This window comes from Macaca fascicularis, chromosome 12, assembly GCF_037993035.2.
Source record: "Macaca fascicularis isolate 582-1 chromosome 12, T2T-MFA8v1.1".
Taxonomy (NCBI): domain Eukaryota; kingdom Metazoa; phylum Chordata; class Mammalia; order Primates; family Cercopithecidae; genus Macaca; species Macaca fascicularis.
Window position 1 is genome coordinate 117,498,548 of NC_088386.1, and position 14,955 is coordinate 117,513,502.

Genomic DNA, 14,955 nt, shown 5'->3' on the forward strand with positions numbered 1-14,955 from the left:
GCTCTCTTCCTCTTTTCAGAGCACAAGTCTGCTTATTTTAAAACCATTAGAACATTTCTATCTTGTTCTTTCTTTTAAAAGCTTTTACTATGATACCTTTAGTTGATATGAACACATTTTAATATTGATGACTTCAATATACAACAAAATTGTATACTTCAGCAAGGCTTGATTCTTACCTAGCTTAATTTTGTCACAGTTGTAATTATTTGGCCTTAAGAGTGACTCCAAAAGAATGTTTTCTTTTTATTGGTATTATTTTTACAGGTATGCTCTGAAAAGTGTTGATTAATATTTCCCAAAGAGAAAATCTGGAGCTGTCCTTTCATTTTTCAGCTTTTTAATTAGGCAAAAAATAAGCTAATAGAGAATCTTTTTGGCCGGGTGTGGTGACTCACACCTTGTAATCCCAGCACTTTGAGACACTGAGGTAGGAGGATCACTTGAGGCCAGGAGTTCAAGACCAGCCTAGGAAACATAGTGAGACCTCATCTCTTATATTAAAAAACAAATAATAAAAATAAATTTTAAAAATTTAATAGAATATTTTCCTCTCTTCCTTCTGCTTAATATTTCTAAAGTAATGAAAACAGTCCTGTAAAACATCTGGAACACTTCTTCATTAGGGGTGTGTCTGTCCGGAAGGAGATGTCTGAAGCGGATTTTGTTTCCTTTCTCCAACAGTCTGACGTGGCCTGGAAGCAGGACTAACTAGAATAATTATATTATCCTCTGCATCCAATCACTAGGCAAGTTCAAAGGGCGGCTAACTCCTGGGATACATTCTCCTTGAGAAGATGGGTAAGGAGCTCACACACATTGTTGTTCTACTGAGACCAAGCCAAATCATTTCAGAAAATGTTATTCAAGAGAAGAATGAACTTGCAGCTGCTTCAGAGGGCAAACCCACCATCCCCCTGCCCTCATCCTTCCTCTCCATTAGCATGTACTGCTGGGGGTAGGAACTGCAAGAGGAAGTGTAGTTCTGTCCCCAAGGTCCTTTGATGACTCCAGTGGATGATCAGGGTTAGAGTCAAACAACAGCACACCCCAGGCCCCCGCCCGCCCTGCCCATTTTTGCTCAAGGATCCTTTGTCAAACATTTAAGATCTTAATCAATCTTCGCTCTGACCTCCCGGACCCCAAGGAAGATGGATGAGGAAGTAGGTGACCTTTCACCTGTTCTTCTATTTGTCCTGCCACAGTAGAACCATTGAAAAGACAATTGGGGAGGAACCTGCTGCCAGAGTTCTGAAGACTTGGCCAGTTTTCCTTTATATTCCTTCTTAAGCTTTCTTTACACCCTCTTTCTTGTCCTACCCACAAGTCACTTTTCTCTTGTTCAAAGGAAAGTTCTCTTTCCTACCAAGGAGGAAAAAAAAATGACATCCTCCAAATAATATTTGCAATACAAAGTGTGAAAATGTATATTATTATTTGTCAGGGCAAAGGAGGGAGATGCTTCCTATCTTTAGCCTTGATGTCAAGGAGTGGTCAGGGATTTTCCTTTTACTATTTCAACTCAACACTCTTAAAAGTCAACAGCTATGACGTTGGGAAGAGCACAATGACAACAGAAATGCTAGTTTCAAGTTGTTGCATGATCTATGAGGTGACTTTTACCAATCTTACAACCCCAAGTCCTCATCGCAAGTCTGTAAGCTAAATATAACTATTATCATCCCATTTTATGGATGAACAAACCAAGGTTCACAGGGCTTAAGAAACATGCTCAAGGTCATCTAGCTAAGTGACCACATTCATACATCTTTCCTTGTCTCTATATTCTTTCCATTGTGCCTGGGTGCTACTCTTGATGCCTGTCACGGTATCAAGGATAGGGCCAACCATTTTTATTATTCCCAAGACTTTTAGTGTCTCAAGTCATGTTTTCAAAGTCCCACTCAAGCTTGGAATCCTTTGTCCTTCAAGTTTTTTCTTACCTAACTTCATCAGAAATTTTCACATGGCAATAATAGAAACAAACAACCAAAGTGCAAGGTCTTGTGCAAAAAGTGTCTTGAAAGAGTTAATCATTTTATTAACAGGGAAAAAAAAATCAAAATAACAAAAACAAAAACAAAAGCAAAACAAAAACAAACTTGGTTGACACGCCTGAAAACACTGACTTTTCTCAAAAACGACTCAATCCACCTTCTTCTTCTGTTAAATATCTGGCCTCGTGTTAGGAACAGCTTGCTCGGAAGTGGACTAGATTTGAAACCCTGTATTCCTCCCCTTCGAGGAACCACGTGATTAACTGGATCCCCAAGACTATCTCCATAAAGCAAACCAGAAAAATGTTCAATTGCCTTTCTATTCACTTTCCCCACCATCTTTTTCTCTTTTCTTTCTAATTTTGGTTGTAAAAATGTCAAGGAGTTTCACAACGTAGCAATGTATGAGTTACCGGGCTCTGTGACAATGGAAAATCAATGACATTAGATACACGAAGATGTGCTAACCCTGAGAGTGAACATTTTAGCAGGAAATGGAAGCCAGTGTTGTTTTACTTAAAATATATATAGGAATCTTGACATGTGAAGATGTGCAGGTCCTGTCTTACAAAACGGAAAAGGCAGAATAATTTACTCTGAAATGTGACGGCATGTCATTGCCCTGCTCATTTCACTGTTCCTGCTATGATCATAGTAATTTAGGTGCCAGCAACAATGCACTCACATATTTTCTTATATTAATACCGGAATATACTTTGGGGTATCAATTCGGTACAGCTTATCTAGCAGTTGCTAAGTCGAGAGCAAACAAAAAATCGAGGCATTAATCTTCATTTTAAAAATCCTTGAATTCCAACTTGTAAACTTTTAAATTTACATATTTTCCTTTTTAAAAAAAATTTTTAACTCTGAATCAACAGAAAAGACAGCCACTCTTTATTCTATTTACAACAAAATGAAAGAACATTGACTGTTAGTTACTCCTAGAAATACTATAGCTAAGCAGGAATGCCACTTCAGAAAAGTGTAAACTATGAAAGGAGTAACGCGTAACTTTATGACACCAAATCACCAAAAATGCAATTTTCTTCAGGTTATAACTGGATTTTCAGTCAATCAAGTGAATTACCCCATAGTTAATCCCACCCTGTCATTAAGATGGTTGAAATGCCAGACAAATTGTTTGGCAGTCAGTTATTTCAGGCTGTTTAATCACCAAATCAGATGAACCATGTGGCAATGCCATCTACAGCTCAACAATTACCCAGAGAAAAGATAAATCTGATTGTTTCATAGATGAAACCAGAATTACATTCTAACTATTTAGTAGTAACCATAACAGGATTGGCAGCCGCAGACTATTGATAACTACTATTATAAAAACAAATACCAAACAAGACAAAAACTTAGAATAAAAGACATTCTTAAGTCTTATTAAATACATGACAAACAATCCGTATAAATAGGAATTACTCTCATCTCTTACTCAGATACAAAGCCTCTGTAAAGCAAGGGACTTTATATACTCCCCAGCATTCTGTCAGGAAGGGGTAAAAGGCAAGAATAAATTGCATACATTGAACCTTAGATGAGAAAAAAAAATTTAACTTAGTAATACGGTAAGTAGTAATTAACATGATAAAAATACATAGATTTCTTCAAAAACTCAATAACTGAAATCAATAGCAAATTGTGACCCCATTTGCTATTGCTTCTGACCACGGATCAAATAAGAAGACTCTTGCTTGCTTTATTATCACCTCCTAAGAGAAATAAAGAGGTCTTTCATCAAGATTGATTTCATTTAGAGAACCCATCAGTGGGTGCTCAGAGAACAGAATGTACTTGAAGCAATGCCTCCACTTCGTTGGGTGGCATCTCCACCGGTCCACAAGGCAGAAAGAAAAAATGGACTTTCTTCACTCGATTTTAATCAGTGGGCGGGAACTGGAACAACTTAATCCTAATTTCACATTTAGATCATTCACGCACATGTGCAGAAGATGGGAGATATTTACAATCTTTGTCATTTTACCAAGTCCGTAGACAGGAAAACTATGGCTCAAAAATGTGTCCGCCCTCCTTAAGTAAGGATCAATCAAGGCTGTTTCTTCAGCTTGTTCATTTACATTTCAGAGGGCGCATCAAGCCAGTTCAGATCTAAGTGCCTGTTAGTAAATGTGTTTGGCTTTCTGCTGATTACACCAGCATCATTTATTTTGTCAGTATTAGAAACGTCTTAGCTTTGCCACCTGGAGCTATAGCACTTACTCATTAGACCCCTATGTCCCACCACATCCCACAGGGGCTGCTAATTACCGGCTTTACTCCATTTAGTCTCATCTCTGATTTAATTACTTGCACTAAGCCCCAATGAAAAAACTACAATATGGACCCTCTTACCTTGGCATTCTCCGCTCCGCTCCTCATGCCCAGCGTTGCATAGACAGTTGCCAATGGGTACCAGCCATTCACCATCTGCCCCACAGTACATTTTTGGCACATCCTTCTCTTCTGAGTTGTTGACACAGGAGCCTCGAACTTCCACCAGGGAAGACGTATCAGCCCCTGTGATGGTGTCGGGAAACTGGGCCAGATTGCGGACTGTGAGTGGACACTTTTTATAGAACACACGGACTGATACCAGGGCGATGCAGGCCCCCACATCCTGAAAAGCCAGGTAAAACCCCTTTTTGCTTAATGGCCCTACATCCCGGATCTCGGTGTTCAGCTTCATGATTCTGTCACCAATGTCCACTTGGGTGAAGCTCTCATCAGCAGCAATGGTGTCAATTTTGACAAACTGGTTCTCTCTGATGAAACGCTCTTTGTCGTTGTCTGATTCATAGTAGTACAGGTTAAACGTCTCCTTGCAAGTCCCCATGACGCCCGGAAGACTGTTGCAGTCCCTCAAGGTGAATTTAATCTCAATATATACCCTCTGAGCCCCTTCTCGGGTGATCCAATCAGTTCGTAGCCAGTTATTCTGGCTGGGTTCCATCACATTGCACACTTGGTAGGTTCGGATTGGTGTATTTTTTTCATCCATGATACTCACTTCCTCCCACTGCAAAGATCCAAAGCAGATGTATCAACTACAAAGTTTCAACATGCAGTGATTTGTCAATCCCATTTTATTCTCATAGGACACCTGATCATTTTCCTTTGAATAATGAAGCAAACTACTGAGCACCCATCATCACTAATAAAGGATCTTATGGGAGATAAGATAATATTTTATGGAGGAAGTGTTTTTTTTGTTTGTTTTTTTAATTGTTTCAATCTTTTGCCTGAAATCCAGAGGCAATGGTGGATTTACTGCTTGTGAGTTCTCAGCGGTTCCTTGTGGTGGTCCAACAACCTCAAATTCACCTATTACAACAGCTACAATTTCAAGTGGCAACAGTTCAAATTTACTTATAAATGAAAAACTAGTATGTGTATTGTTTCAACCACTGAGCAGAGACCTGCAAATTAAGGGCAGGAAGAGTAGAGCTTGCCAAAGGAAGACAATTATCAGTTAATTAGTAGTGCTCCTGTCAGAACTTTGCTCTCTAATACCTTAAAAAAAAAAAAAAAAAAAGGCAATTGATTTTTTTTGGCACCCTCACTACTCTTTACAGGGGAAAAGAAAATCCCACCATTCTGGTTTCAGTAATCCTAGGAAGACAGAGAGTAAATTTTATGGCTGGATTTCTCAAATATGCTATCATTTATAATAGTAGACAACTTTTCAAGAGTGTGTATTCAATTAAAAAATGTGTACATGTTCTCATTTTTAAAACATAGACAAATAACAAAACTAGAAAACAGACATGCTTTGCTTCTAACTCTTCCATGAACATTAAAAATAAAATAGCAAGTGGTATTTATGACTGAAGGCCCAAGAAAATGAAAGGAGATAGTACCATTTTCTTTGCATTCTACTTCCTAACACAAAGAATCTAATGGTAGGACAACTTGAATTCAGCAGAATTCACTGTGACTAAAGTAATCATTTCACTGTCATTATAGCTTTTAAACATAAGCCTAAAAGCAGCAAAACTTTTGGGGATCCTACTAGACTGCTAGGCAGCCTCAAATTTTTCATTAACATCTACAGTAACGCATTGATATAGATCTGTTATAAATCAGCTGAAGTATCTAACAAACATATGAATATAATTAGAAGGAACAAAAGATAGTTTTTAAAAAATTGTATTCTGTGATAGCTCCACTTAAAGCTCCATGCAGTCCAATGAAGTACATAGAATCATTAATGCATCTTTTAACGGGTTTCTCAACTATGCACTGGAAAACTCTTAATGGATGGAAATGTTACTATGTGAAGGACCATAAGCCATAAAATTCTGTATCCTTTTCATTTGCTACCATTATAAAAGTTGAAACTAGGAGGGGTAAGTGCCCTGTGGTGATGAAAATTTCTTTTTATCCAGTAAGCAATAAAATCACCAGTAATTTACTTATTTTAGGAAATTCATGTAAATCCAAAAATAGATTCCCATCTTCAAAAAAACCTACTCAGCATGCTTCTCTTCTCAGAACAATGGGAATATGGAAAAACACATTTATCAATGAAGGCACATAGACTATCTCTACAGAGTTCATGCAGGATAATTCAGGTCTAATATGAACTTTTCAGTCTGAACTTAATTGTCTAACCACATTGATCAATTCACCAGAATAGTGACAAATCCTCCCTTAGTTTTATATTTCACAATCAGTGTCAGCAACTCAATGTACTCTTGTAAGTGAATATTACCAAGAAAGTAGCTTTTTGCTACAACGATGTTATCAGGAGCCATCACTTTCCCTAACTCTCATGTCTTGCTTAGTTGTTCTTATAGACAAACAATGGATTGTCTCTGACTCTAATTTATATTTTCCTGGGTGATATTGTCAAATCAAGTTTGTTTTTTACTTTTTAAACATAACAACAAGAAGAAATAAATGTCATTATCAGACCAAATTACTATCTCAAGTTAACAGTGAATAAAGACATTAAATGTCCTAACTGCAAGCAGAGATTTTAGAATGATCAAGACTCCATATGCTTTTACTCTCAGCTAGAAAGAACTTTCTAAAGACAATCAATCCATTCCTCACTGATAGATATCCAATTCATCCCTTTGCTCTATGCCTGAAAAAGTCATCAATTATAAAATCTAGAGATTAATTAAACTTTATAACTTGACACAATTTCTCAGTGGCTACTATGTATTTTGCAACGACTAATTCTTTTATATACAAATAAAATTTCATTTATCTTACAATAATGCTTAAAATGTTACATGCCTAATATTTAAGAAAAAGAAAAAACCTGCCTATATCCAGCCCATGAAAAGTACTCGGTTGTATACAATCAGCTCTGCATAGTTTTAAATAGACTTGAAGACAACCAAAATAAGTTTTGTGTCTAGAAAAAGTGACCAGGTGCTCTTTCAGCAGCTCTGGAGGAGGAGGAGAAGAAGAAAAGAAGAAGAAAAGAAGAAGAAAGAAGAAGAAAGAAGAAGAAAGAAGAAAGAAGAAGAAGAAGAAGAAGAAGAAGAAGAAGAAGAAGAAGAAGAAAAAGATGTCTGCAGCACATTAAATTGCAATAAAAGCTTTCTAGAAACTAGATAGACTATGGACTGTACCCTAAAATGTGTCAGTCCTTGCTTTCATATAGCTCACACATATATTTAGTGAAACAAGTCAGGTTCAAAATTTCATTAGATGTATATTCTCTTCAAACTTAAAAGCAACCAGTAAGAAAAATGAGGCTGATTAAATTTATTACTACAAGTACTGATACTTTCCATCCTCAATTTTACCAGCAGTTCTAATACATTTTAACCTACCAAGCAATATCCCTGGTACATATAGCCTGGGAAAGCCTCGCCTCAATCAGTGACCTTTCCAGGGTATAGGATTAACAATGAGTCTGACTCTCACCAAGATAAAGCTGTACCTTTCTTCACATTCAAAGGATGAGGGCAATTGCCTGCAATCAGTGGTGAATACAGCCTGTCTACACTGCCAGAGGCCTGTCAATCACTCCTCCCTCCTTTAAAAAGATGGTTTTAAGGGCAGACTGGAATTTTTCAGCAGAGAACAAACCAATGACAGTCAAGTTCAGGCAGAAAAATAGGAAGACAGGGCAATCTGTTTTATTTCAGGTGGATTACAAAATTTGTTTGCAACAAGACAGCCTAAAATTCTCCATTTTCATGGCTATTTTCTTGCTTGGTCTTAGTTCTGAAATATGTCCCTGATAACAGACTCTATGAATCTTTATTTTAAAATCCTTCAATCTTTATTCAATGGACCAGTGTGGAGCCCATGCCAGGTTCTAGAATTACAGTTTTTGCCTAGTAAAGACTCCTAATCTTTCACCCCCATTGTTTTTAATCAATTGACTCGGCCAAAAACTATCAAGCCTGTGAAGGTAGGATGATTTGTTTAATTTTTAAAGGATTCGAGAGTTATTTCAGTTTGGCAGAAGTCAGTTACATGTTGTACTGTTTTCTTTCCAAAGCTGATTCATTCTGACTGGTGATTTAGGGGGAGTAGGAGAACGTGGCCATTGACCTGGTAAGATGGAGGCAGCAATGACAAGTGTTATAAATTTGAGAAGAAATGAAGTGATGCTTTCTTCAGACTTTATAATCCAGCCTACTCAATCCCCAAAGATTCTTCAAGGTTATAGACACTTAAACTTTTCATATTTAGCACCATGAATGCACAAGCTTGGGGTTTTTCTGACACAAGTTCACGTGACTGTCTCCCAGTGTGCAAGAGAACAGCAGCTGACTTAAGAGTGAGAGCAAGGTACAGAGCCTTCCTGCAGTTCATGCAGGTACAATTAGAAATGTCTTCTCTCTCGTATCTTTATTTATTCTTTTTTTTCATCTGGAAGCAGGACAATTGCTCTTAAATTAACCCTGTCAGGACTTCACGGCCATCACAGTAATAGGCATAAATTCTAATTTGGTCCCCGGATCATATTTCCTGTCGGTATTTTAGTTTTAAATAGGCATCTAAGTCTATGCCTCCACCAATCTCCTAATTTTGAAACCCCTTTCTGCCCTTTTGGCTTCTAGTTCTTCCATGACAGAGCTATCCAAAGGGAGTATAGGATTTCTCCAACAAAGCGTAATTCACTTCATAGGCCACAGCGGAAATCTGACCCCCTCACCACAATCAACAAGAATCAAGCCATTAGGACTCTCAGAAAGTTACTAATCACTCCTCTTTTACCCTTTGGATCAGAGAGCAACTCAGGACTTACCCCTCCTTCCAGAGGGCTTGCTATCCACCCAAGTTCTCCCTGAACAGATCTGGAATCCAGTAAGGTAACTGCAAAAAACAAAACAAAACAAAACAAAAAACAAAAGAAAAATAGATTAATTTCCAATTGCAAAAAGCCAGTAACACAAAAACCATTTGCTTGAGCGTTTCCATATGTGCTGAGGGCACGCATATCCAACACTGATCAAAACGTAAACTTGGGCTCACTTATGTAAATAATCATTACTCATTTGATCTTCTCCCCCTCTTTAAATCTGCAGGTTCTTATTTATTTAACTTGCTTAGCATTTAAAATTCCATCCTAGGACTCACTTGATTCATTTTTCTAAAAAGGATGAATAGAGAATCTGAAGTACAATTCAAAAAGATAAATACATCTATGCAGAGCAGTTGCACTCCAGAGCTAAATCTGCATTCATCTCTGTCTGCTATCTACCAGAATTATTTGTTTTTGCAAGTTTCAGATGACCACATAACTCATCAGGGTGACAGAGCCACAAGTGAATTCTCTCTTCTATCAGAGAGTATCCTATCCAAAGGGTCAGGCAAAGGCTCTCCCTAACATTTTCCCCTCCACAACCAAGTAAATAGTCCATGAATATGGTATCCGCTGTTTTTTTAAATATCAAAGTTTCAGAAAGAGGGAATGCCAGACGTGCAGAATCAGAATGCAAATGTACCTCAAGTAGTCTCTCTTTCTCAAGATGTGTTGGGGACAATCAGAGACTCGTCTTCCACCCCTAGGATATCACTGGCTTGAATTTTAGGTATGGAGTGCTGCCTAACGGCTTTAGTGTGCTTGTGCTACACCTAAGAGTGCGTCAAAGCTTGGGGGGAAGGGAGGACAGCCTACCGAGCTGCGGTCCCCCGCTCAGGCTAGAACAGCGCTAGGTAAGGGGAACATCCAAAAGGACGCAATGAATTCAAAACCTCTCTTTCCCACCGAGATCTGCAGTCCTGGGTGTCGAAAGGCCCACCTCAAAGGAAAACACTGGGTTATTAATTTGATCAGCCAGGCTGGCTCCTCAGGCTGGGGGAGGGGTGGGAATGGGAAGCCTTCCTCTGTGCTCATGCGCACCCCAACTCTCAAGCTTACCCCCAGGCCCCTGGATTCTGCCCACTTTCCCTCTCATTACACCTCAACGTCAATGGAGTTAAAAATCAGTCTCTTTTCCCTAGTTTTCCCGGGGAGTCTGAATTCCTGGGGTCTGTTAATGATTTTAAAATGTAGAGCCTTCCCTGGGTCGGTCCTGCCTGGAGTTCCCACCCCCTTCCCTCCCCCACCCCCACCACCGCAACCCACCCCCTTCCCTCCCCCACCCCCACCACCGCAACCATTCTCTCCTCTCTGTCCCTAGAGAAAGGCCCGCTACATCCATTTGGATTTATGTAAGGTGGATTAGGGACACAAAGGAAACAATAAGACCCAATTTACAAAAAAAGGGAGGGAGTAGAAAGGGAGGGTAAAAGGGAGAAAAGGAAACGTGATGGGAATAGAAAGCAACAAAGTGAATTAATTTTTAAGGGGGAGATGGGGGAGATGGGGGAGGGGAGGGGAACAGACATCCCTCCCTCCCCTTCAACAGGAGCCTAGGGCTCTCAGCGCCTTTTTGTCTTGGGCTCCTAAGTTTTTCTCCTAAAAGAAAAAAAAGGGGGGGGGGGGTTAAAAAAAAGAAAGAAAGCAAACAGTCTCTACATCTGGGGCGAGAGAGGTCTCAGGGGACGTCCTAACAAGTGTGTGAAGTGGCCAGGAGAACGCGGGATCAACGATTCCGCTCAGGAGAATGAATAACCCTAGGGACCGAGGGGCGGCGGCGGCCGAGATGGCACCAGAACCACCAGAAGCCACGTCAGAAGGATAGGAGAGACCCAGAGGGTGAGAGAGCGCCCCTTTCCTCCCAAGCGACGTCTGTGGGCAGGTGTATAAATCTCTCAGAGCCTCCGTCTCTCCGGAGAGCTCCGGGTACCGGCTGAGCTAAGTTGGTTTTTGGCTCCCTCCTTCGGAACAGAGAAAACGATAGAGTGCACAGGGATGGATGGACGGATGTCTGGAGAGATGGTAAGATGAATGGATGGATGGATGGATGGATGGATGGATGGATGGATGGATGGATGAATGGGTGGATGGATGGACGGATGGAGGGACGGATGGACGGACGGACAGATATATAGCTGGATGCATTATGGATGGATGCATGGACAGACGGACGGATGGATGCACAGAGAGATGGATGGATGCAGAAATGGATGGATAGACGGATGGACCGACGTATGGATAGATGGATGCCGGAAAGGAGAAGAATGAGAGACAGATGTAAGACTAGATGCACGCAGGCCGATGTACGAGCATACTCTGGAACACAGCACGAGCATACACTCGAACACACGCGCACACACTCAGGACATTTGCAAACAGACATACAATCCTCCGCGTCCGCTTCCACCCAGGCATTCGCGCACCTACATATACGCAGTTGCACGCGCGCGCGCACACACACAAGCACACACACGCAGACATGCACACACACGCAGACATGCACACACACATACATGCATGCGCGCGCGCACACACACACACACACACACCGTTCGCCTCTCCCTGGGTTTCTCAGTATCTAAATGATCACCGCCCCCGCCCCCCCGCCGCCCCATCTCCCGACACAGACACACAGGCACATACAATCCTTCCAGCACGTCCGAACGGATGTACAGAAAACTGAGCACCCAGACGGGTCCCGTCGATCCCGCACGTTAGCTCTAAACAGTGTGCAATTCTGGGGCGAAAAGCTAAAACTCGACTGCGTTCAACTTGCCGGCGGGTTCCCCAAGTCTGCGGGGTGAAGAGCCCGGGCCCCTCAGGCCCGCAATGGCACCCTCGGGGCGCTGGGCTTGGTGAGGAGAAAGGTGTCTGACTCCAGGTGCTAGAAACCAGGTCACTGGCGCCTGACGAGCAGCGCCACGACCGCTGCGCTGCGGAGCAGGCCCCGCAGCCCGGTCCCGAGAAGCGCAGGGCTCGGGAAACTTTGCAGAAACCAGAGCTCGAAAGGCTTTCGCTAGAACCCGGGAGCACCAAGTCTTCACTGTGCTCCAGGCTGCGTTTTCCCCTCGCCCCGGGCTGGCTCCGGAGAGGACGTGGTTCTTGTAATTTTTTTTTTTTTTTTTTTTTTTCAAATCCTGGCGTTGCCTCCCGTGCATCCCCTCGGGGCGCCTCGAGCGGGCCTCGCTGGCGGATGCTGATAAACTTTGGCCTTTCGTTACAAACTTGGACAGACCCGCCGCGTGCACGGGTCACGGCCTCGGGGCAAGCTGCCCTGCAGTTCCCCGCTGCCCCTTCGCCAAGCCCCTCGCCCCGGTCCTCTTCTCCCGAATCGGGACGCACTGCTCACGCCGGGCTCCCCCCGCACCACCTGGCCCTGCGCTCTTGAGGACCCCTCACCCGCGATGGCCCCTCGCTGTCCCCGACCACAGAAAGGCCGTCCCGCTCTTACCTTCATTCGCGGGGTACACCCTGGAACCGGTGACAGCGTCGCAAATCCCGAAGAGACACGAAAAGAGGGCGAAATAGAAAATCCCAGCCATGGTTCGCCGGTGCCAACGCTGCTCCTGCCGCTTCTATCCCAGTGGAATAAATGCTTAAGTTAGGAGAGCAGCGGGCTGAAGACATTGCCAAGGGGGCGGGCCCGGCCGGTGACGTGAGCCCGCCAGTCCGGGGCCCGCGGCCAATGGCGGCGCAGACGGGACAGCCGAGGCCCCGCCTTCACCGCGTAGGGCCCGCCCCAGGGTTCCGCCCCCTCCGGGCTCCGCTGGGCCCGAGGTCTCCCGGGGCTCTAGGGGGCGAGCACTGCCGGGTCCCCGCCCCCGCCTGCCGGAGGGAGCCAGCGGGATCCCCCACGTCACCTCGAAGGTCGAGCCCCTGGACGGCGGAGGGAGCTTCGAAAAGCTTGGAATTGACCGAGGGGAGCCAGAGAAGAGGTTGGCAACCTTTTCTCCCACCACGGGCAGTTTGAAATGGAGGAAAACGCTCTTTTATTGAAATAAAAGAAGTCTAACTTGACCTGTCCCTCTGCGGTTGCTTCTTTAGGAGGGTCGACTTGTCTGCGTCCAGCGCGCCCAGGCTGAGCTGCACACGCGCGCCTGCCACCGCCACCCTCTGCCGCCTTGCCCTGTTTTGTCTTTATGGCGCTTCCCCCTCTGAAATGCTCTTTGAGGGGAGTTTTGTGGCTCCATGACTTGCTTCTTCCCTGGCTCCCCAGATGCTTGGAGAGCGGGAACCTAGTCGGTCCCCAACTTCCAGCCCGCAGCAGGGCTCCGTCACTGTCTCCAGAGACTGAAGGAATGACTTTCTAGCAGTAAGGAAGTCCCCGCTGGCCCCGTCCCCTGTGCACACGCCGTGGACCTCGCCCAGGGCCCAGGACGCCCCGACAGGGCCTTGGGCTGCAGGAACCAATTGTGGATTTCCCGGGGGCAGCGTCGGGGGGAGTCCCTGGAACCGGGCCTGGGCTGTCCGGGAGCGGTGGGGGTAGAAGCGAAAGGCTTAAGTGTGGGTGCGGGGACCTGCAGCTGCACAGACAAGGCAGACAGGGACTGGGAAGTTGCCCGGAGCGGCTGCTGCAACTCCCCGCTCCAACCTAGCCGGGACAGCCCTCCCTGCCCCGGCAGACGACGGCGAGCAGGAGGACCCGCACAGCCCCTCCCGGCTGCTCCGGCCCCGGGGGCACTGGCACCATCGGGCTGTGGTCTGTCCCCCGATGCCCGAGCCGTGGACTCAGCCACCTAAGAGCGATCCGGCGACGGCAGCGCAGCCGGTGTCCCAGGGACCAGTCCCCAACGCCACTCGGTGCATTTCCTCAGGCGTTGGCAGAAGCACGGATTCCTAGCGATGAGGCCTCCCTTCCTCTTCCCAGGCTGCCCCTCCTCTGACTCCCTCCGGAGCAGGGCCGGGTTTTCCCGGGGAGCCTGGGTCCCGGCGGCCGGGCGGCCGCGGGGAGGTGGAGGCCCCTCTCCAACCCGGGCCGCAGCTCATCGTGAGCCAACCGCGCCACCTGCCGGCCAGATGCGGGAGTGTGCGGCCCCGGAGGAAGGGCGAGCGGACAAAGACCGCAACCCGCAACCCGCAACCCAGCAGAGAGGTGGTACGTGCGGTTGGGCGAGCTTTCCAGCCACCGCCAAGTCTCCTGCACCACTCCTACCGTGGGGCTGCGGGCAGCGCTCAAGAGGTCCCGGAGTCTGTCGTGACTCTCACCTGCTGGATTTCAAAAGATGGAATCGGAAAGCGTTTCAAGGAGAAACTCCTACCAAACCTTCGGGGGTTGCTTGAGTGGCTGCTCTCGGAAAAGCAGATCCTAAATAAAGCGGGAGGGGTGTAGGTCGGCGTGGAGGAGGGGACAGGTCTCGAGTCGCTGCTACGGTTTCAGGTCATTGGGCTCCGCAGCAGATCGTGTTTTCCCCCTTGGCTCGAGAGCTGCGCTGGTTTCTCATGCAAACTCAGAGCCGAGCTAATGACATGAGCAACTTTTACTTTTACATAAGATGAGCGCGCGTGCCGAGGCGCTGGGCGGCGGCTGTGTGAGTTGGTGGCCCAGAGGAACAGCTTGTGCGAGACTCTGGGCATTTCGGTTTCTAGATACAAGATTTGCTTAAATGTCACAGTCCAAAGAAGTGGATTTCAGTTATTGTAGTTACTGACTGCACACAAGTAAAAAGGCAA

General features: G+C 44.9%; 1 protein-coding gene across 4 annotated transcripts in view; it reads right to left on the minus strand.

Moving 5' to 3' along the window:
• Positions 1-14,753, minus strand: part of EPHA4 (EPH receptor A4) — a 157,048-nt gene extending 142,295 nt beyond the window's left edge. For 2 of the 4 annotated variants that reach the window (XM_005574420.4, XM_065526159.1), the window contains exons 1-4: positions 14,491-14,753; positions 12,737-12,860; positions 9,229-9,296; positions 4,362-5,025 (exon numbers count right to left, since the gene is read on the minus strand). In XM_005574420.4, coding sequence (XP_005574477.1) covers positions 4,362-5,025; positions 9,229-9,296; positions 12,737-12,827 — 823 coding nt within the window. In that variant the 5' untranslated portion in view covers positions 12,828-12,860; positions 14,491-14,753. Of the gene's footprint in view, positions 1-4,361; positions 5,026-9,228; positions 9,297-12,736; positions 12,884-14,490 lie in introns of those variants that run through there. The other 2 variants (XM_074008623.1, XM_074008624.1) reach the window with 1 other exon arrangement.
• Positions 14,754-14,955: the final 202 nt, after the last annotated feature.